Consider the following 22254-nt stretch of genomic DNA (forward strand, 5'->3'; position numbering starts at 1 on the left):
ATCATGGGAGTGCTTACAACTTGGGCATCTTGCATACCTAAACTTTCAATAAGCTCCTTTATTTTCTGCTTCTGGCTTAGAAGATAAGAACCATCATTTTGTTTCTCAATTTCTATACCAAGATAGTATGACATATTACCAAGTTCTTTTATCTCAACATTCAGGTTTAAATATTTTACAATGTCCTTGTACTCTTGCTCACTTTCGCTTGCAATGAGCAGATCATCAACAAAAGCTAAAATGTATGCATATTGTCCATTTCTGCACCTAGTGTACAAGCATTTATCTGCTTCACCTTGCTTAAATCCTAAATTTGTCAATATTTCATGCAATTTGTCATTCCAACATTTTGCACTTTGCTTTAATCCATAAAGACCTTTGTTTAATTTACACACTAGCTGTCTTTGTTTTGTATTTATGAAACCTGTTGGCTGTTCCATGTACAAGTCTTCAGTTATATCTCCATGAAGAAATGCTGTTTTCACATCAATGTGGTTGACTTGCATGCCTTTTGAGACTGCAATGCTCAGAAGTGTTCTAATTGTCGTGTGTTTCACTACAGGTGCAAACACTTCATCAAAATCTTCTCCATATTTTTGAAGATACCCCTTTGCGACTAATCTGGCTTTATACCTTTCCACTTTTCCTTGTGCATTCCTTTTTAACTTGAATACCCATTTGCATCCTATAGCTTTCTTGCCAGGAGGTAATTTTGTAAGAATCCAAGTATTATTTTTATGCAATGAATCAATTTCTTCTTGTGCAGCTTTACGCCATTCAGCAGCTTCTTCTGCTGGCATTTTCTCAATCTCATCCCATGTTAAGGGCTCTTGAGCTTCTGCTGACTTTGTTAGGTAAGACAGTCTTGGGGGTGGAACACCTTTGTTTTCCCTGGATGAGCGTCTGACAACAGGTTGGTCTGACCTTTCCGCATCCTCTAAATCTGAGAGTCCTTCTCCAATTGATTCCCCTTCTCCAACTGTACTGTCTCCTGCGATGATCCTTTCTGTGTCTGCTTCCTCTGCCTGTTCCTCGTTAGATACAGATGAGTTGCTTTCAGACATCTGCCTTGGTATGGCATTTATATACACTGGCATGTCTATTATGGTTCTAGTTTCATATTCTGGATGATAAGGCTCATCTGGGATAATCCAGCCTTTATCAACCCTTTTGTTTTCATCAAAATATGTAACATGTCTTATGCCAACAATGCCAGTTTTCAGATTCAAAATTCTATATCCTTTGTGTCCTGGAGCATAGCCAACTAAAATGCCCCTTTCTGTTGTGGAATCCAGCTTATGCCTTCTTTGCTTTGGTACATGAGCATATGCTGTACTTCCAAATGTTCTTATGTGTGACAGGTTTGGCTTCCTACCATGCCATGTCTCATGTGGTGTGCGCACAGCGCCTTTAGTTGGCATTCTGTTTTGTAGGTACACTGCTGTGAGAATGGCTTCCCCCCATAGTCTTTTAGGGAGATTGCTATCTGACAGCATACATCTGGTCATTTCCACAAGTGACGTAAATTTTCTCTCTGCAACAGAATTTTGCTCTGGTGTATAAGCTACTGTTGTGATATGCTGAATGCCTTCTTGTTCTAGAAATGTGTGCATGCTTTGTGAAATGAACTCACCACCATTGTCAGTCTGAAGAACCTTTGGTTTTCTTTCAAATTTATTGCTCACCATGGCTACGTATTTCTTCAGCATGTCTGTGACTTGACTTTTTTCTTTCAGCAAATAGGCCACACAATATCTAGAGAAATCATCCAAGAATATTAGCACAAATCTGTTATTTCCCAATGATGGGATATTAAACGGTCCACATAAGTCACTGTGTATTAAGTCCAGTACTTTATTACTCCTATTTCCTGTGTATGCAGGAAATGAGGGTCTCACACCTTTTTGAGTAACACAGTCTATGCATTTCTCCATTTTACCAGTATCTGCACGTATCTGAATGCCGGTGGCTAGTTGCTTACTGTAAAGATCCTGGATCACCTTAAAATCACGATGTCCCAGGCGGCGATGCCAGATTTCCAGACTACATTTACCATCATTCTTCCTTACTTGCGCCATATGTGAGGCTTCACCTGAAATGCTCAGTTTATAAACATCATTATGCATAAAAGCTTCAGCATACACTTCATCATTTTTAGAGATTGTGCACTTACTGTTTTCAAAATGAATCACAAATCCCTTCTTATCTAATGTAGATACACTAAGCATATTGCAAACTGCTTGGGGAATATACAAGACATCACTTACAGGAATTTCTTTAACTTCATTAGACACTTTGCATTTTAAGAATCCAATGCCTTTTGCTTGGATCTTAGCAGTCCCTGCGTTTGCAGTATTAAGAATACCTTCTTCTGGACACATTTCCTGAAAGAAATCCTTACAATTGGTTAAATGGCATGTGCTCCCCGAATCCAAAATCCAAGTACTTTCATTTGAATTATTATTTACCATAGTCAAAGATTTTTCTACCATTAGAAAGCCCTTATGTTTATCATTGTCTTTTGTACATGTCCTGCTTGGAAAATTCTTTTGTTCCATTGGCTTAGGTGAGCTAGAGGGGGTGTTTTGTGTTTCCTTACACCATTTAGATACATGTCCCTCCTTTCCACATGAATAGCAAATCAGCTTGCCCTTGGGTGGAGTTTTCCCATAGCTCCGCCTTCCTCTGTTCTTTGCCAAGAAATTTGTTTCATTTCTCTCTGACTGACTTTGAGAACACTTCTCCTCAGAATCATTAATTATGTATTCCTGCCTCAGTTTTGATGCTGCCTGTTCAAAAGATTGCCCTTCAATGGCTTCATTTACAGACCTAAAAACATCAAACTTCTTTGATAGTGAGGTAAAAAGAAATGCTCTTTTCAATGCATCACACATGGGAATTCCAGAAAGTTCTAGCTTTTGAAATGAAGACATAAGATGCATAATGTGATCATTACACTTACTTTTATCCCTTAATTTGGTTTCATTCAACTCTGCCAACCAAATTGGTTGCTGTTTTGCATATGTAGTTGCATACATAGTTCTCAGTTTATATAAGATGTCCTTTGGTGTATCTTTTCCCTCCACTAATATGGCTTGTTTCTCTGAGAGAGCTTCCAAAAACATGCACTTCACATAATAGTTTGCATTGTCCCATTCAGCCATATTTTCAGCTGTTCTGTTTTGGTCTAAGCATATATTTAATTTCTTTGCTTGAAGGAGACATATGAATCTTAGTTCCCACTGCTGATAATTAAATTCAGTTAATTTAGGCACCTTGAGAGAGTAGAAAAATGGTGAATTTCCTCCCTCAGCCATTTTCTTAGCCTTGCCTGCTGTATGGTGTGTGGGGGGAGAGAGAGACAGACTGAATCTTTCTTTTAAAACCTAAGAGAAAAATGTGGCTTTTTTTACTGCCTGGTAATATTTCTCTTCTTTTTCAATTCCTGGACCCTGGGCCCATAACCCTTTTGTTGGATTATTTGTAGTAAATAATTAGCAGATTTTTATACACACAGCTTCAGCTTTAGAAATGTTAATTTCTTTTCTTCATCTCTCTCATACACCCCAGAATAATTCACTGCTGAGTCACTTTAAAGTTGAAGTAACAAAACATCTGTTTACTCACAGTTTGTAGTTAGATTATATTCAGACAGGCTTATATATACATAATACTATACATTTGGATTATCAGCTCTTTCCATGTGCTTAGATGGTAATGGATGCTCACACCACCATAGATCCTCTCAGCTTAGGAGAGATCATGAGCTCCATGTGCTGTGTCTAACCCCCACAGGAAGTTGCATGGGTGTGACCTCTCTAAGTAATTCACATCAGAGGTCACAGAGTAATCACAGAGAAAAAATTGGTGACAGGCAATGCATGTAAAATACAATACATTATTCCAACAGTTATGGCATGGACCACTGTGGTCAGACTTGTCTTTTCAATATATGGAGAGAGATTTCATAGCTGCCTTAGGTGATAGAGACCATTTTTTAAGGTTGTTTGAATCTGTGGGATCAGAGTGAGTAATGAGTCTAGCAGTATCCCGATTCCTGACCTGTGATTTTGGGGGGAGTTCATACTTCTAAAAAGGTATTTTGGAGTCAGGTGTTTCTTCACTTGTGTTTGTTATCCAAAGAATCTTTTCCTTTTTGGGGGGGGGTTCAGGCAAAGTTTGTTGCTGTTCGCCCATTCATGAGTTGCGGTTAGGCAAGCAGTCAGATTACTCAAAGCTGTGGGTAGATCTGGTTCAATCATCATCAGCATAAATGGAGAATTTTGTGTCCATTGACCAAAGCAGGTAGATATTAAATAAAATGGGAGACCGTATGGATCCCTGTGACACCCCACAGTTCAGTGCCCAAGGTAATGATGTGCTGTTGCTGAAGAGAACATGGACTCCCAGTCTGCGTAGCAATGCTGTGACCACTAGGCATTTGGTAAATACTCTTGGGAGCTGACGCAAGGCCAAAGGGCAACACACCCTGGAAGGTGTTGTGTTGCAGCCAAAATCGAAGATGCTTCCTGTGAGCTGGAAGTATCAGGATGAGAGTGTAAGCATCTTTTAAGTCCAGAGAGCATAGCCAATCATTTTCCTGCATCATGAGGAGAAGGATAGTAAACATAGTAGATGATGGCAGAAAAAGACCTGCACGGTCCATCCAGTCTGCCCAAGAAGATAAATTCATATGTGGTACTTTTTTATTTGTACTGTCCTCTTCAGGGCACAGACCATATACGTCTGGCCAGCCCTATCCCTGCCTCCCACCACCAGCTCTGGCACAGACCGTATAAGTCTGCCCAGCACTATCCCTGCCTCCCACCACCGGCTCTGGCACAGACCGTATAAGTCTGCCCAGCACTATCCCCGCCGCCCAACCACCAACCCCGGCACAGACCGTATAAGTCTGCCCAGCACTAGCCCCGCCTCCCAACCACCAGCTCTGCCACCCATTCTAAGCTAAGCTCCTGAGGATCCCTTCCTTCTGCACAGGATTCCTTTATGTTTATCCCACGCATGTTTGATGCCCAGGGAAACCATCTTGAACTTTTTTTGACCAGGAATTTGTTCAGGGCCCTTAGGTCTAGGATGGACTCATCCACCCTGTCTTCATCTGGACAAGGAAGTACCTGGAATACAGTCCTACACCCTTCCTCCCCTGGTGGAATGGGCTCGACCGCATGGGCCTTCAGAAGGGCTGAGGGTTCTGCTGTAAATACCTGCTCGTTCTGAGAGCTGAAGTAATGTGCTCTTGGCAGGTAGTTTGGTGGTTGTTGTCACCAATTCAGGGCATAACCGAGATGAACTATTTGAAGAACCCACTGATTGGGGGTTACAAGGCGCCACCATTAATGAAAAAACTTCAGCCTCCCGCCAACTGGCAAGCTGTGCTGAACAGTCACTGGTACTGCAGCTATGCTGTGCTGGAGCCAGTGCTGCTGGGGCCTTAGGTGCATGATGTTGACAAGAACGAACACACTTAGGTTGAGCCTGCTGAGGCAGGCAAGAGGAGGAAGCATACTTACACCTCTGAGAGTAACAGCCACCTTTCTCGACTTGCCAAAATACCTCCTAGAAAAGAAGGCAGATGCAAAAGGCTTTCGGTGGGAGAGAGAATGGATGGTATCAGTGTGTATTTTCATTTGGTCAGTGACCTCCTCAACCTTCTCTCCAAAAAGATTATCCCCCCGGCATGGGGCATCCGCTGACCTCTGCTGAACCACCAGTTCCAAGTCAGAGACATGTAGCCATGAAAGTCTGTGCATCGCTATACTTTGAGCAGAGAATCCTGGAAACCACATCAAAGGTGTCATAGGTGCCCCTAGCCAAGAACCTTTTATAAGCCTTCTGCTGCTTGGTCAACTGGTGAAGCGATTTGGCTTGCTCTGGTGGGAGTGAGTCTGCCAAATCTAGTATCTTGCGCACCGGGTATCGCAAATATACGCTGGTGAAGAGCTGGTAAGATTGAATACAAGACATAAGCATAGAAGACTGGAACATCTTATGCCTAAAAGAGTCCAAGGTTCTAGCTTCCCTGCCTGGGGGTGCCCAAGCATAATCTCTAGAACTCTTAGCCCTTTTGAGGGAGGATTCAACCACAATGAAATGATGAGGCAGTTGAAGCCTATCAAATCCAGGGATACTCTGAATCCAATACATGGTGTTAGTTCTTTTTTGGGAGTACCGAGACAGAGAGAGGAAACTCCCAGTTCTGCAGAAGAACATCTTGCAAGATCTTGTGAAGTGGGACTGTCGCAGCCTCTCTAGGAGGGGACTTGTAGTCTAGGACCTCGAGCATCTTGGCCCTGGGCTCATCCTCCACTTCTAAAGGAAATGGAATGGCAGCTGCCATTTCCTTGAGAAAAGAGAGGAAAGAAAGGCTCTCTGGGGAGACTTTCTCCTTTTCTGTGGGGGAGGGGTCAGACATTATCCCATGGGACTTCTCCAAGGAGTTCCATGGGTCCTCCTCTGACTCCATGAGCACTCATCATCGGTGTCGGTGAGAAACTCCTCATGGGAGAGATGAGACTAAGCTTGCCTTGACCTAGAGGAGCCATGACCCCCTCGATGTCGGGGCCGTACCGCAGGCTGAGGGCCGACGCCGACGCACTCTGTTGTATAAAGCCAACCAGCAGCTCACGGATCAAGCCCGGATGCGCTCATCAAGGGCCGACACCAGGAAAGGTGGTGTGGGTGTCAGCTCAGAGAGCCTGCAGAACTGCTGGGGTTGAGACGGGAGGCTGGTCCTGGCTGCTTGGAGTCCTCCACAATGGCACATCTTGCATGGAGGGGGAGCAGTTCTCCTGACGCTGATGCTTCTGGGGTGCTGAAACCCTTGGCACCCTGGAGCTCCCAGCACCATGCATTGAGGGGAATCGATGCTAATATTTCTTGGTCTTCGGCCAAAGCCGGTCATCAAGGCCCCTCGGTGCCGACAAGGATGATGTCAGTCTTGAGGGCCCTGCACAGCAGTCGGCGTCGAGGCAAGTGGAGACACACTCGATGCACAACTGCTCCCAGTGTCAACAGGTCTAGCAGCCATGCGTACCAACACTCCCGATGCTGATGTCAAGGTTTGGACCAGGCTCCAAAAATCTTTTCACGCTGAACCTCTCTGGACAACTGGGTCCTTTTCTTCATCCTAAGACACAGGAAACAGAAGGGCTATAGTCAGGTCCTAGACATTGAAGACACCAAGAATGGATGTCTGTACCAGAGATGATCCGATTGTACCAAGTACAGTGCTTAACGCCACTGAGAACTTTCGTGGACATGGAAGAAAAAAATTCCATGGCCAAATCAAATGACTTGATGGTGCCAAAAGGGAAAAAAAGGAAGGAGAACCCAACCAGAAGGCCTAAAAATGGCCTGATGACGTGGAAAAAATAGGGAAACTTAAAACCGTGCAAAACTCACTAAACACAATAAAGGTGAGAGAAAGAGAGAGACCCAAAACACATGAAAACACAATTGGCCCAAAAAAACAGCCAAATAAACTGTCAGAAGGTACTGAAAAGTTCTACCAGACTGAGTTGTGAAGAGCAAAACAAAATGACATCTTGTGGAACCGTGTTGTTGCAGTGGTTGGGAAGACACTCGCACGTTTATTCTGCAATGGCAGCAACACCTTATCTCCTCATGTTTATTTACAAGGCAGATTTTAGATAAGGAATATGCAGGGCTTTTTTGTGCCAGTACAAGGTACGGGCACTTTTATTTTCCCTTCCCCGCCCATCTCCCGCCTCCTGTCCCGTGACCACACCTGCTTTTCCAATGAGCAGCAGCAGCGCTGTAGGCACAGAGCTGCAATGCTAGGACACATGCTGTTGTCACTGCTGATCCCCGACCCTTACCCTGTCTCTCTCTCTCTCTCTCTCTCCTCTCAGCATCCAGCATTACCCTGTCTCAGTGGCGTACCAAGGTGGGGGCGGTCTGCCCCGGGTGCACGCCGCTGGGGGAGTGCCGCGGCGCGCGCCTGTTGCCCTGTCTCAGTCCGAGTTCGCAATTCGCATGTGTTCACTGCTCCCTCTGAGGTTCCTGTTCCCCCTTCACCCCCCCCCCCCAAATGCATAACTTCTCTCTTTACTCCTCCTCCCCCAGTCCATCATCTTTTCCTTTCTCTCCCTTCACACCTCCCCCCAGTCTACCTTAAACAGTGTCTTCCATGAGGTGCCCAGAAGCGGCAGCAGTTTAGAGATGCTGCCAGCGGCCTGTTTAAATCCTCTCTTCTGACGCAAACTGCCCCACTGATGCAACTTCCTGCTTACATGGGAGCAGTTTGCGTCAGAAGAGAAGCTCCAAGCAGGGTGCTGGTAGCATCTCTCAATTGTTCCTGCTGCCAGGGACCTCGTAGAAGTCACCATTTAAGATAGACTGTGGGAGAGGGATGCTGGCTTGCAGAATGGGGGGAAGAGAGTGGAAGACTGGGAAACATGCTGGATGGAGAGGAGACAAACCAAGGATGTTTAATAGACAGGAGAGTAGAAGTCAGCCTATGTAGTCCACTGTAAGCAAGGAAGCCAATTTAGTTAATCTCTGTTTCCACTCCCCTGTGCAGCTGTCATCTCTAGTACACTCAAAACAAAGCAAGCAAACCTATGAGCTGCTGCATCCACGTTGTTGTTGTTGTTTATTGTTGGTCCATCTGTAACAAGTCTAAAGCTGTTTCAATTGAGTAGGCAGTGCCTTAAAAGGTGGTGGATAAAAGATTTGGGTATTTTTTTTTTTACTTATTGGACAGCTTTTTAATTTGAAAATTTGTAGATATTAATATAATGAAATAACAATTGAATATCACTAAAACAGCTTAAAAATTATTATAGCTGGTAGAAACAGCCATTTTAAACTGTATTTTGTGTTCATTTTTCTAACTACACTAGCTAAATAAATACACTGTACACAATACAGATAGCCAAATTTCATTGAGGATATCCTGTTTCCTGATGGGTTCATCTTAACTGTTGTAAACTGCATTGGGAAGCCTGGTGTTATAAAGATGATGGAATATATTGAAATTAAATGGAAGTAGAATTAAACTCTCCTTTCATTGGGGCACATGGAATCACATCTTCATCTGTTTTGTAGACGTTTACCTTTTAGATGCACGAATGGATTATTCTCTTTGAACAAGTTGCAGGGGCAAGTGGTTTTATAAGTCAAAATAAAAATAAATATTTTGTTTCATGCAGATCTCTCTTGTCTAACCATAAAGAGGCCATAAGCCCCTACTGCAGTCCATTGGATTTCTTATATTTTGTTCTAGAATAACTTATACTGTGCCAAAACTGGAAAGTCTTATCTTTATCTGGTCAATAATAAAAGGATCTCATTGTGAACACTATCCACCCTAAAAGGTTGTTTTGTGGCTGTACATGAAGAATTGTGATATTGAATAAATAAGTGTACGTTTGTGTCCCTAGTAATGCATCCTAAGTTTATATAATCCTTTCAAGAAATCCAGTTAATCTTTTATTAGTGGAGCATTACCACAGAGGCATGGTATGGTTGCATTTTCAGTATGGTAATACTAGGGCCCAGCTAAGGAACAGGATATTTTGAGTTAGTCTTCACTGGACCAAACTTGCTTTCCTTGTGCCATCACTATCCAGCAGGAAGGCAGTGTCTTAAAAGGTGGGGGTTAAAGGATTTTTTTTTAAACATTTATATCACACATTATGCCAAGCAAAGTCGGGTTCAATGTGGCTTACATTTGAAAATACAGTGAGACAGAATAATAGAGTTCAGGTATATCATGGGAACAAATAGATGGATATGTCTGAAACATAACATACATACATAACATTGTTAAATGGATCGTGCAGGTCTTTTTCTGCCGTCATCTACTATGTTATGTATGTATGTTATGTTTCAGACATATCCATCTATTTGTTCCCATGATATAACTGAACTCTATTATTCTGTCTCACTGTATTTTCAAATGTAAGCCACATTGAACCCGACTTTGCTTGGCATAATGTGTGATATAAACGTTAAAAAAAAAAATCCTTTATCCCCCACCTTTTAAGACACTGCCTTCCTGCTGGATAGTGATGGCACAAGGAAAGCAAGTTTGGTCCAGTGAAGAACTTTGTTAAATGGATCGTGCAGGTCTTTTTCTGCCGTCATCTACTAAGTTGAGGTTAGCATATATACACAACTGCAGAGCTGCCAAGTTACCCATTCCAGGAAGGAGACTTCTTATCCAGTCCTGATTTTAAACTTACATCCCAAAGCAGTGTAGTATTTGAAGTCCATGATTCTATCCATTGAAATCAGTACTACAGGTCCCATAATGCACCAGGATGAAGTTGGCAGAAATCCAGGACTGGCCAAAAAGTCTCCCTCCTGGAATGGGTAACTTGGCAGCTCTGCAACTGGGCATTTAAAAGTTTGTCCCTAGCCATTAGTATAGGCAGTTATTCAAAGATTATCACATGCACACACCAGAACAGGCATCCATCACATTGCAAAAGTAAACAACAATTTCTAAAGAGTACATCCAAAATTTAATTTTTATTTCCTTATTTCTGTCTTCCAAAATTCCAGACAGCAGATGTATGCTCCATATATTGCACAGGCCAACATGTTTGAAAATATAGTGAGATAAATAAAATTGCTACCAGCAATAAAGAACGACAACTTGGATACAGCAGTTCATAGGTTTACTTGCTTTGTTTTGAGTGTATGGGGATGACAGCTCTGCGGGGAAGGGGAAACTTAAACTGACCTAATTGGTTTGAACATTTTGATGTCACTTGGTCTCTTGTGTATTAAACCTCCTTGAGACAAACGTATAGATATGGATCCCATAGGGGGAGGCACTGGGACTCCTGCTTCTCTGGGCCCTCGGGCCCTGCCTGATTGCTTAAACAGTCCACCCTTGCTATTATGTTCATTGCAATTTCCAGCAAACCAGGAGCAAAAGGTGACTAGAAGAGTTAATTGAAGTGAGCACTTTGAGGAATTAAATACAGAGGAGAGAGATTATGTTCTGACACCAGCAAAACCTTTAGAGCATAAGAAAGCTCTCAGGAATAGATGTGTTTACTGTTAGTAAAAATATAAATAAATCAATTATTCCTGTATTTCCACTATTATATCTAATCTTTATAATATCCTCAAAAATTATTTTATAAATAATCACATTCACAAGTGTAGAAAAAAAACAGTCTTCCAGCGTCCTTTGCACAATGCTATACTAAGTATACCACACCATAATAAATGCCTTAAAGGTCTAAATGCCAATCCTTATTGAAAAACTTGCCGATTCAGATAAATGTCATATCCAAAAACACAAGAAATGACTGCTCAGCAAAACCTCTGGCAACCTTTTTATATAATCTAACAAAATAGTCATTAATAAAATATCTGTAATTCAGCAACTGGTCTATGAAGAAGACGCCCAAAGGCTGTCACTTGTAATACCTGCAGGTCTCACATGTCACAAATTGCTATCCTCTTACTTATTATTTATTTATTTGTTTGTTTAGATTTTGCTCACACCTTTTTCAGTAGTAGCTCAAGGTGAGTTACATTCAGGTACTCTGGATATTTCTCTGTCCCAGGAGGGCCCACAATTATGTGTACAGACCGTAATGGTGAGGCTGCCTCCTCACCTATGCAACAGCAGGGGGTTAAAATAATAGCATCAAGTTCTAACCAGTTGTTCTGTGTCCTCAATATAGTCCTGTATTTTGCTGCTCACTTCTTCAGGCAACATATCACACATCGTAAAAACAAACAAACATAAACCTAACCAGTAACCCCTGAACAATCACCCATGTAACACCATCCCTATATTCAACACCTTACATAATCAAATATAGAAATGCTAAAAAGATTCTTGGTGGCTTACCAGGGGAATTCATGACTCTCAGTCATGGGCTATTGCCATCTCAAAACACGTCACTAACCACGGGTGAGTCTCGGCCCCAGCATGCCTGAGTATGCCTGCAACCTCTGCAAGCTTAACAGCTCACCTATAATGACACTTCCAACTAGTCTAAATCACTGATTTGACAGAAGATCCACCAGTTCCAGCAATCAAGTTCAAGAATATTTAAACCAACCATTCAACTTCATTTTTTTCAAACCTGTAGGTACCACTGTTCACCATGATTAAATCAATCTCTGCTCCCATTCTAAGTCGTCTCTAGAAACGTCACCACTCTGGACAACTCCACTTGAATTAACACAACATATCTCAAGTCATCCAAAGTATAGCCAGCCTGCCTCCAATGGGCTACAAGAGGTGCTTCATTTTTCTGTAGTCTAATATTACTCCAATGTTCAACCATGCACTGCTTGATTTCTCTGCAGTTTTGACCAATATAGTAGAGGTCACACAAGCATATTGTGCAATATGCCACCCGATCACTTTTACAGTTTGTATTAGATTTTTAAATAACATTTCTTTATGGAATGTGGTATTTTTACAAAAGATACAGACATTGAGTTCTGACAAACCTTAGTGACCATAGGGAGCATGCCTTTCCAACCAGTTTTAATATTTACACACTTTAACATCTCCCCCATATTGCTATTATGATAATAGGCAAACTTTGGGGGCTCACTAAGGATTGGATGGATCCCCAAAACATGTCAATATTTCAAAATTAGTTTTCTAACAATGAAAGAACTCTGTGAATATGGGAGAACACTAGCTAAAGTACTCCTCAACTGCTTAGACTGAGGTAAAAATAACCATGAACTTTGCATATGTAAGGCATGTTTATAGGCATTTTTAATGACTTTAAGGGGATAACCCCTCTTAATGAACCTCTCAAATATCCTGCCAGCCTGTTCTTTATAATCCTCCTTTGAGGAACACAAACCTATTAATTGTAGGAATTGGCCACCGGGATGCCATTCTTTAAAGCTCTGGGTTGAGAGCTTGAATAATGGAGTAATGTATTATGATCTGTTTCTTTCCTATAAACTTTTGTATAAAATGGTGAGATCTGAATATTAATATTCAAAAATGTAATATTCTCCCTACTAAACTGAAAGGTAAACCTACAGAGTCCACTCCATTTATATAATCAATGAAAGCTGTTAACTCCTGTAAAGAGCCCTGTCAAATCAGGATGACATCTATGAACCTTTTCCAACAAATATGTCCTACATATTGAGATGTATAAACAAACCTTTCTTCAAACTCTGTCATAAAGGCATGCTATGGAAGGGGCCACAGTGGTCCTCCTCCATAGCCACCCCTTTAATCTGAAGGAAGAATTGTTTATCAAATTAAAAATAGTTATGGCACATAACATATGCATCAAAACATGTAATGTAATTTATCTGCTGAAATAGACACATTGGACAGATATTTATAGGCAACTTCCAAAGCACTGAATTGTGCAATGTTAGTATGAAGTGCTACCACATCCAGCATTGCCACAATTACTTGACTATCCTGACCCTGAAAAAATAACTTCAAGCTCAAAGTTCTAAAAGATCTAAACAAAGCTTTTTGAGTGCCAAAGGACTCATATTGAACTGATAGAACGAAGGACAATCCATGCTGCAATAGATTAATTTATTGGAATGTTAATGTATGAAATGATGATAAGTACATTGCTCAGCGTGCTCAATCGCTTCTTTTTGGCTTTGTACCCTTCAATGATTCCCGAGGGAGTGGTAAATGTTCTACTGATGCATGAGATATCCGTAGAAGATGTAAAAAAAAGTTTCAGGTAATTTTGTAACTGAGTACTTTGAACATTTTATTCAACTGTGTTCTCATCACCCCATTCTTGATCCTCTCCTGCTGACTTGCTAGAAGACAATTTAAATGCTACCTTTTTATTAGTATTTCCTATTTCCTCTAAATCGTCTTGTTCTTCGGGACTTGTCCATCCATGGATAGACATATCCTTTTGTGTAATCAAATTTGTCTCTTTGAAATTTTGCCACTTTTTGAGCCCTCTGTTTCTGTCTATACTCGTATATAATTTGAGTGTGTTCAGCCAAATTTTGTTCATACAGTGTGGATCCCTGAGCCTCTTGCAATAAATTAAGCTTCTCCTATAATTCAGTTCGCTGTTGTGCAATAATATCTTGTAATACATCAACAGTTAACAACATTAACTCCTTAGAAAAAATCTGCCTCTAAGTCTCTTAATACTAATTATTGAAAAGCCAAAATAGAGGCATCCGGAACACCCGGAGGTATGCATGATAATCTTAAGGTATTTTTTCATGGTCAGGATAGTCAAGCAATAGAGGAGGGATGCCCTTTACTTAGGCAGATAAAATCATCATGGATACCTCTGGGCATTCCAGACGCCTCTATTTTGGCTTTTCAAAAATTAGTATTAAATGACTTAGAGGTAGTTAAACATCAGGGTCTAAGAAATACATTTAATTTGTCTAAGGAGCAAAGAAAGATTTTGTCTGATTTGGCTGCAAATAAATTCCTTGTAATTATGAGGGCAGACAAAGGTGAGCCCCCCCCCCCCCCCCAATTTGCTTATCATCACAGTAGCAATATGGGGAAGATGTTAAAGAATGCAAATATTAAAACTGGTTTGGGAAGACATTACTCCCTGTGGTCACTGTAAGTTTTGTCAGAATTCAATGTCTATATCTTTTGTAAAAATACCACATCCATAAAGACATTTTATTTAAAAATGTAATAAAAACTGTGAAAGTGATCAGGTGGTATATTGTATAATATGCTTGTGTGGCCTCTACTACAGTACATTGGTCAAACTTGTAGAAAAATCAAACAGCATATCACTGAACATTTGAGTAATAATAGATTACAGAAAAATGAAGCACCTCTCGTAGCAGGCAGGTTGGCCATACTTTGGATGACAAGAAACTTGTTAATTCAAGTGGAGTTGTCCAGGATGGTGACATTTCTACAGCATTATTATAACGAGAGCAGAGACTTTACTCATGGGGAACAGTGGTACCAATAGACAATGAAGTTGAATGGTTGGTTTAAATGTTCTTGAACTTGATTGCTGGGACTGGTGGGTCTTTTGTTCAATCAGTGATTTAGAACTAGTCGGACGTGTCTTTATAAAGTACGGTGAGCCGTTAGGCTCGCAGAGGTTGCTGGGGCCAAGACTTGCTGCGGTTAGTGATGTGTTTTGAGGTGGCAATTGTCCATGACCGAGAGTCATGGTTTCCCCCAGTAAGCCACCAAGAATCATTTTAGCATTTCTATTTTTGATTATGTAAGGTTTGTAATTTGTTTTGTTGAATATAGGGATGGTGTTAATGGATTACATGGGTGATTGTTCAGGGGTTACTGGGTTTGTTTTTAGGATGTGTGATATGTCCTCCTGAGGAAGTGAGCAGCAAAATACAGCACTGTATTGAGGATACAGAACAACTGGTTGAAACTTGCTGCTATTATTATTTTAACCCCTGCTGTTGCACAAGTGAGTATGCTGCTTCACCATCACTGTCTGTACAGTTATGCAGTCAATAAGAGGACGGCAATTTGTGACAAGTGAGAACCTTTGGGCATCTTCTTCACAAACCAGTTGCTGAATTACACATATGCGATTGACTATTTTGCTGGATTATACATAAGGTTGCCAAGAGTTTTGGGTTTATTATATCCCTGTATACGCATTGTTTACTGTTAGTCACTCATCTGGAGGTGTGAATTATTTTTTCAGGTAGAAGAAATGTATTCAACTGTTTGCAAGAAGAGACCTCACAATCCTGCACCGCCTTCTCCAGAAAACATTCCAGATGTGGAAACATGCCCTGTCTTGACACCTTACACACCTGACAGCATGGTTGTGTTTCCTGAGTATGGACTTCAAAAGGCAAAAATTGGAGCATGCTCTGAAGCTCTGAGGGACCCTGCTTATGAGGCCATTGATGTGATCTGGAAGAAGAAAGGAACAAGTAGTGCTGCCAATTACTGCCCACAAGAGAACTTTTATGAAAGCATTAGTGAAGTGAGAGAGGGCCTCTAAACCACATAATGGCCTAGAGGTTAATCAAACAGGTTAAAATCTGAAAGCCAGTTGTTACCTGCCCTGATACAGATAAAATAATCCCCTCCTGAAATGTTCCTCTCCTATCCTGACAGCAAGGTCCAGGTCCAGTGTCATCCTCTCTCTTCAGAGGCAAAGCTGCCAAAGAGATCCTAATGGTCCCCAGTTTTCTGAGGAGTCAATTCTGTGGAAAGACTGACTGAATAAATTTATTCATTTTCATATTAAATATATGTAAGTTTATTTTGAATAATAAAGTTTAAGTACTTTTCCAACTACAGAGTTTTATGGGTGGGGATCTCAAGGATTGGTATGGTAGATGAAAGATGGGCTATCAAACTATCACCTTAAAGTTAACATTGACCAATACTGAATTTATTTACTCCAAAACTCTTTCCCCCCCCCCCCCCCCCAATTTTCTATCTTGGTACATAATGCTCTTAGCAGCACACAAATTCAGGATTTGTCTTTGATTATTCCCTTTCCTTCTCTATACACATCCTAAAATGCTGCATTTCTTTGTTTATCATCGCCAAACCTCTCCATTTCTGATGATGGAGTCTCCCACTGATGATAGAAGAGTTTTCAGCCAACTTTTTGTAACCAACTTTATTTCAAAGGGCTATGTTTACTAAGCAGCGCTAGTGTTTCTCGCATGTGCTGTGTTGGCACCCCTAGGAATATTGTGGGCACCTACACAGCGTGCGCTAATGGTTAGCATGCGCTAAAAATGCTAACAAGCCTCTAGTGTGACTTAGTAAACAGGGCCCAAAGTTCGATATAAGACCAATGCTTGAATCGCATGTGAAACCACAGGTGATGCAGATGAAATTTGCACAATAGACTTTCCTTCTATTATAATTTTTGTGTTCCTAATCTTTGGGCAGTGACAAAGCTGCCTCCATATGACCCTGACCACAGTTATGTTCTCCCAACAGCTGAGGGTCTGCCTTGCATGTTCTAAGAGTGTGCTTGAGGATATCCTTGAATCTGAATTATTTGTCTTTACTTTTCTAAATGAGCCGAATTTAGAAGCTCATTCTGTTTCTGAGTCTGACGTCCTGCACGTACAATGTGCAGCGATGTCAGACTCAGAAGAAACTTTCGGTGCCAGCTTTACTGGAAGAAGAAATGAAAGGACCTCGGCTTGGCTGGCGGGGGTTGGGGGTCCCCCGCCAACTGACGGAATTCTTTTAACGGCAGCCGGCAGCGGCAGTAGGACGCGGACCTCGGCTGGCGGGGGTTGGGGTCCCCCGCCAGCGAAGGTAGGCGACAACAACGGAGGGGGAGGGTTGGCAGCGGTAGGGGGTCCAGGGCGAAATCTGTGGGGGCCCAGGCCCCTGAGGCCCCACGCAGATACGCCCCTGGCTACAAGGCGTACGCAGCGCTGCACAAACATAGAAGAAGGACAGTCCCTGCTCAAAGAGCTTACAATCTAATAAACAAAAAATAAAGTAAGCAAATCAAATCAATTAATGTGTACAGGAAGGAGGAGAGGGGGGTAGGTGGAGGCGAGTGGTTACAAGTGGTTACGAGTCAAAAGCAATGTTAAAGAGGTGGGCTTTCAGTCTAGATTTAAAGGTGGCCAAGGATGGGGCAAGACGTAGGGACTCAGGAAGTTTATTCCAGGCGTAGGGTGCAGTGAGACAGAAAGCGCGAAGTCTGGAGTTGGCAGTAGCGGAGAAGGGAACAGATAAGAAGGATTTATCCATGGAACGGAGTGCACGGGAAGGGGTGTAGGGAAGGACGAGTGTGGAGAGATACTGGGGAGCAGCAGAGTGAGTACATTTATAGGTTAGTAGAAGAAGTTTGAACAGGATGCGAAAACGGATAGGGAGCCAGTGAAGCGACTTGAGGAGAGGGGTAGTATGAGTAAAGTGACCCTGGCGGAAGATGAGACGGGCAGCAGAGTTTTGAACCGACTGGAGAGGGGAGAGGTGACTAAGTGGGAGGCCAGCAAGAAGCAGATTGCAGTAGTCTAAACAAGAGGTGACAAGGGTATGGATGAGGGTTTTGGTAGTGTGCTTGGAAAGAAAGGGGCAGATTTTACGGATGTTGTAAAGAAAGAAATGACAGGTCTTGGCGATCTGCTGGATATGAGCAGAGAAGGAGAGAGAAGAGTCAAAGATGACCCCAAGGTGACGACTTCCGGTGACATCAGCAACCTCGATGGCAGCCTGAACCCGTCGCTCCGGCTCAGCCCCGCTAAAATCGCTACTTTTTCGCTATATAACCGGTGGACTTTACCATGAAACGAAGACAGGAGGAATATACAAGTGGTAGTTACAGAAAAGAAATGTCACAGAAATCGAAAATCGCGGATGCCAAAGCAGGAGTGCGTGGCAGCCTCCGCAATGCTAAAACTGCTAGCAGCCATGCTTCATCTCGGGAGGAGGGGGCCTCAGATTTTGATTCGGCTCACTCCGACGAAGATACTGGTAACAATAAGGATTCACAGTTCACCAAAGTGCTTCGAGACCTCCGTAAAGATTTAGCTCGCATGAAATCAGACATTGTGGAACGCATTGAAAATGTGCGAGGTGAGATCAAGGAAATTGGTAATCGAGTGGAGGATCTTGAAGGCTGGGTGGACGAATATGTGGAACTGATGAACCGAAGAGAAGGAGGTGGATTTTGCTAACCAAATGGAGGAATTACAATATAAACTTGATGATATCGAGAACAGAGGGAGACGAAATAATTTACGGTTTCAGGGCATTACGGAGGCTGGAAATCAAGAAGATGTTCCCAAACTAGTACATGAACTGTGTAAGCATATTTTGAAGGGAAATCCAGACCAACAGGTCCCGGAAATTGAACGAGCCCATAGAGCACTAGGCAAGTCGCTCCCTAATAAACCCAGAGATATTGTGTTTCGCTTCTGGAAATACTCAGAGAAAGAACACCTATATGGCCTGGCCAGGCAACAAAAGGACTTGTGTTTTCAAGATACACCTATTTTGGTATTTCAGGACTTATCAGCCTATACTTTACAACAAAGACGAAATATGAAGCCAATTCTGGAGGTATTGGGGCAACATAACATAAAATACCGATGGGCTTTTCCCTTTGCAGTATGCTTTACTATTGCTGGTAAGCTACACAAAGTTCGATCCCCAGAGGTGGCACAGCAGATTCTACAAGCAGCAGGTATGATGGGGCCGACTACAGAACTATACTTGGAGACTACTGTTGACAAGAGAGATAAAGTGCGACAATGGCAACAAGTTTTTAATAAGGCAAAGAAACCATGGCTGACTGTGCACAATACTTGACTGTAATATTGCTCCAAAGTGAGGCTGTTGAAAGAGTGAGCGAAGGTTGACATTTTCTTCTTCATTTCTTTATGATCTATATTTACAGCGGAGATAAGTCTGTCGATTATATGGATGATGTCATGCGGGGTTGGGCGGAGGTGGTGTGGGCAGGCTGTATACTGTGGGGGTTGATCTTGCTAGGAAGTGAGTAAGTGGACTCCTTGGGGGAATTCTATTTCTCGTGGAAGTTTGTTACTCTACTTATGAAGGGGATAGGGGAGGATGGGAGGTGGGAGGCTAGGGGGGGATGGGTCAAGGGGAAACGGGAGGGAGGGGCATTACAGTGTTCGCAGGTGACATTTAGACATGTAAATGATTTTTCTTTTTTTTTTTAAGTATACTCTATGGCATCTACTTTAAAGATTATGACTTTCAACGTCAAAGGCCTAAATGCTCCTAGAAAACGACAGCTGATTTGGCAAGAGATAAATAGACATAGACCCCAGGTGGTTATGTTGCAAGAAACCCATTTGAAAAGGGCACATGAATACTTGTTTAGACATGTTTATTATTCTAAGATTTATTTTGCTTCAGACATATCTGACAAGAAACAAAGAGGGGTAGCGATATTGCTCCAATCTGACCTGCCTATACAAATCCATCAGGTGAAAAGAGACCCAAAGGGCATATATCTTTTACTTAGGGGGACATTTGAAAATCAGGAGGTTACTTTGGGATCTATATATGGACCAAATACTAATCAACCATCCTTCTTTCAATTACTTAAGAAACAAATACATACAGTGCTGGGAGGTCAGCTTATATTGGGTGGTGATTTCAATGCCACTCTATGCCCCGAAGTGGATAAATCGGGACGCAACTCTGGTAGTGACAAAGTCTTAGCCAAACACTTTACTACTTTTGTCAGGGATATGGGACATTTTGACTCTTGGAGAGACATGCACCCTACTGAGCGTGACTATTCTTTTTATTCTCCAGTACATTCTACATATTCACGGATTGATTACTTGTTGGTTGATAAGTTATTAGGCGATCAACTCACAAAAGCACATATAAATAATATTACTGTGTCTGATCATGCTCCTTGTGTGATACAACTGGATTGGCAGACAGGAAAACAGCGGGTAGGGCACTGGACACTAAATAACGGGCTGTTAAAACAGGAAGCAGGTTGTCAGGAATATGTAAAGGTCCTGAAGGAATACCTGTCTTTTAATTTAACCTCAGGGCCCTCGAATGCTATAATATGGGAAGCCCTTAAAGCAGTATCCAGAGGTCACTTTATTAAGGTAGCCGGAAAGCTTAAGAAACAGAGGTTGCAGGCCACCTTGCAGCTAAGAGAGAAAATTGAGATGCTAGAAAGTAAACATAAAGTCACAGGCTCTCTTAAGATATATAGAGCTTTGCAAGCTGCCAGAATACAACTAGATGCCTTGCTAGCTCAAGACCTTGAATATATTAATGAAAAACTAAAGCTTCACACATATACTGTTACAAGAAATTATTTATCTTGGGGAAAATAGCTCTAGAGAGCACTCGCTACTGTTTATAATTTAAGAGCAGGTGCTGTATTTATAAGTTTTAGGATATTAATTTCTCCACCAATCACCAAAGGTGATAATTGCAATAAATTAAATAAATTAAGTATATATAAAAGATACTATATACTCAGAACACAAAGAGACCGTATTTTTAGCTTCAAAAAGGTTGATTTAATATACAATTGCACACGAGAGGTAGGTTTTAAGAGATCTTTACAGATAATCTGTGCTTAAGTAAGGCAAAGTAGCAGGTCTAGATCAAAAGTTATGTTACTTACAAGTCCTTGTTACAAGCATGCTGTGGTCCAGCTGATTGATGAGCACATGTTTCAGGAGCAAGGCATCAGCGGACCCCAAAGAGAGCAGCAGGTCCCAAGAGGAGGCAGGTCCCAAGAGGAGACAGGTTCCAAGAGAGCGAGCTGGGCTGTTTCCAGGCCTTTTATAATGTTAGCAGAGAAGCATGGTGTGTGCATGTCCTGGATATTTTGCAAGGCATTATGGTTAATGTAGTCTGTTCACATGACCACATTATAAGTCCTTCCTTTCTGCACATGTCTGAAAGCTGATGGGAGGGGCAGGTATACCTTTGACAAGCAAATGTCCTGTTTATGGTTTCCCCTCTGAAGTCTTTGTCTTCAATGGGCTCTCCAGACTTTCGGTCTCTTGGGTCTTTGGTTTTCAGAGATGTCCTGATGAGCGTCCAGGTACCCACCTTTTGTTCAGTCTTTTTAGGTGGGAGGGCAGAGAGAGTTATATATCTCTCTTTTGTCTTTGTTAAGTGTTTGTAATTAACTATCCCTGCTATCAGAAGTTCCCAGAAAAAGGGATGGGGAGAGAGGGGCTTGAAATGAAACTATTCTCTCTGCTGCAGTGTCAAATATATATATTTAAAAGCTGCACAAATATATTGGTGTATATATAATCCAGCAAAATATAATAAACTGATACCATTACAATACCACCAGAAATAAGATCAGTAGGCAGTTAGCTATTAAATTGCGAAAACTAAGGGCAGATCGTAATATCTATCGTATTAAGGGACCCAAAGGAGAGGTGCTCCGAACATCCCCAGAGATTAGAGCCCGTTTCAATTAATACTATGCTAAGCTTTATGCCGGAGATGGGGGTATACAGGAGGAGAGTATTCGGTCATATTTGCAAAAAATGGCTTTGCCAACCTTAACACAAGATCAACAACAAGTGCTAGATGCCCCTATTGACATGCACGAGGTACTAGCACCTATAAAAACCTTGAAAACAGCCAAATCACCGGGATTGGACGGCTATACGGCTGAATTCTATAAAACAATTTACCCCTTATTTGGTACCTGTTTTAACGGATGTGCTTAATGCAGTAGTGAAAGGCGATAATCTCCCGCCAACTATGAAAGAGGCATGGATTGCAGTGATCCTGAAGCCTAAGAAGGAGATGACTGAGTGCTCTTCTTACCGCCCCATCTCTGTGCT

The 22254-nt window shown here is 41.9% G+C and overlaps 1 protein-coding gene across 1 annotated transcript in view; it reads left to right on the forward strand.

Moving 5' to 3' along the window:
• LIME1 (Lck interacting transmembrane adaptor 1) overlaps positions 1 to 16162 on the forward strand; it is a 58305-nt gene extending 42143 nt beyond the window's left edge. The window contains exon 6 of the mRNA XM_030212143.1: positions 15642 to 16162. Within this exon, the coding sequence (XP_030068003.1) occupies positions 15642 to 15947 (306 nt within the window). The 3' untranslated portion in view covers positions 15948 to 16162. The remainder of the gene's footprint in view (positions 1 to 15641) is intronic.
• Positions 16163 to 22254: the final 6092 nt, after the last annotated feature.

This window comes from Microcaecilia unicolor, chromosome 8, assembly GCF_901765095.1.
Source record: "Microcaecilia unicolor chromosome 8, aMicUni1.1, whole genome shotgun sequence".
Lineage (NCBI taxonomy): Eukaryota > Metazoa > Chordata > Amphibia > Gymnophiona > Siphonopidae > Microcaecilia > Microcaecilia unicolor.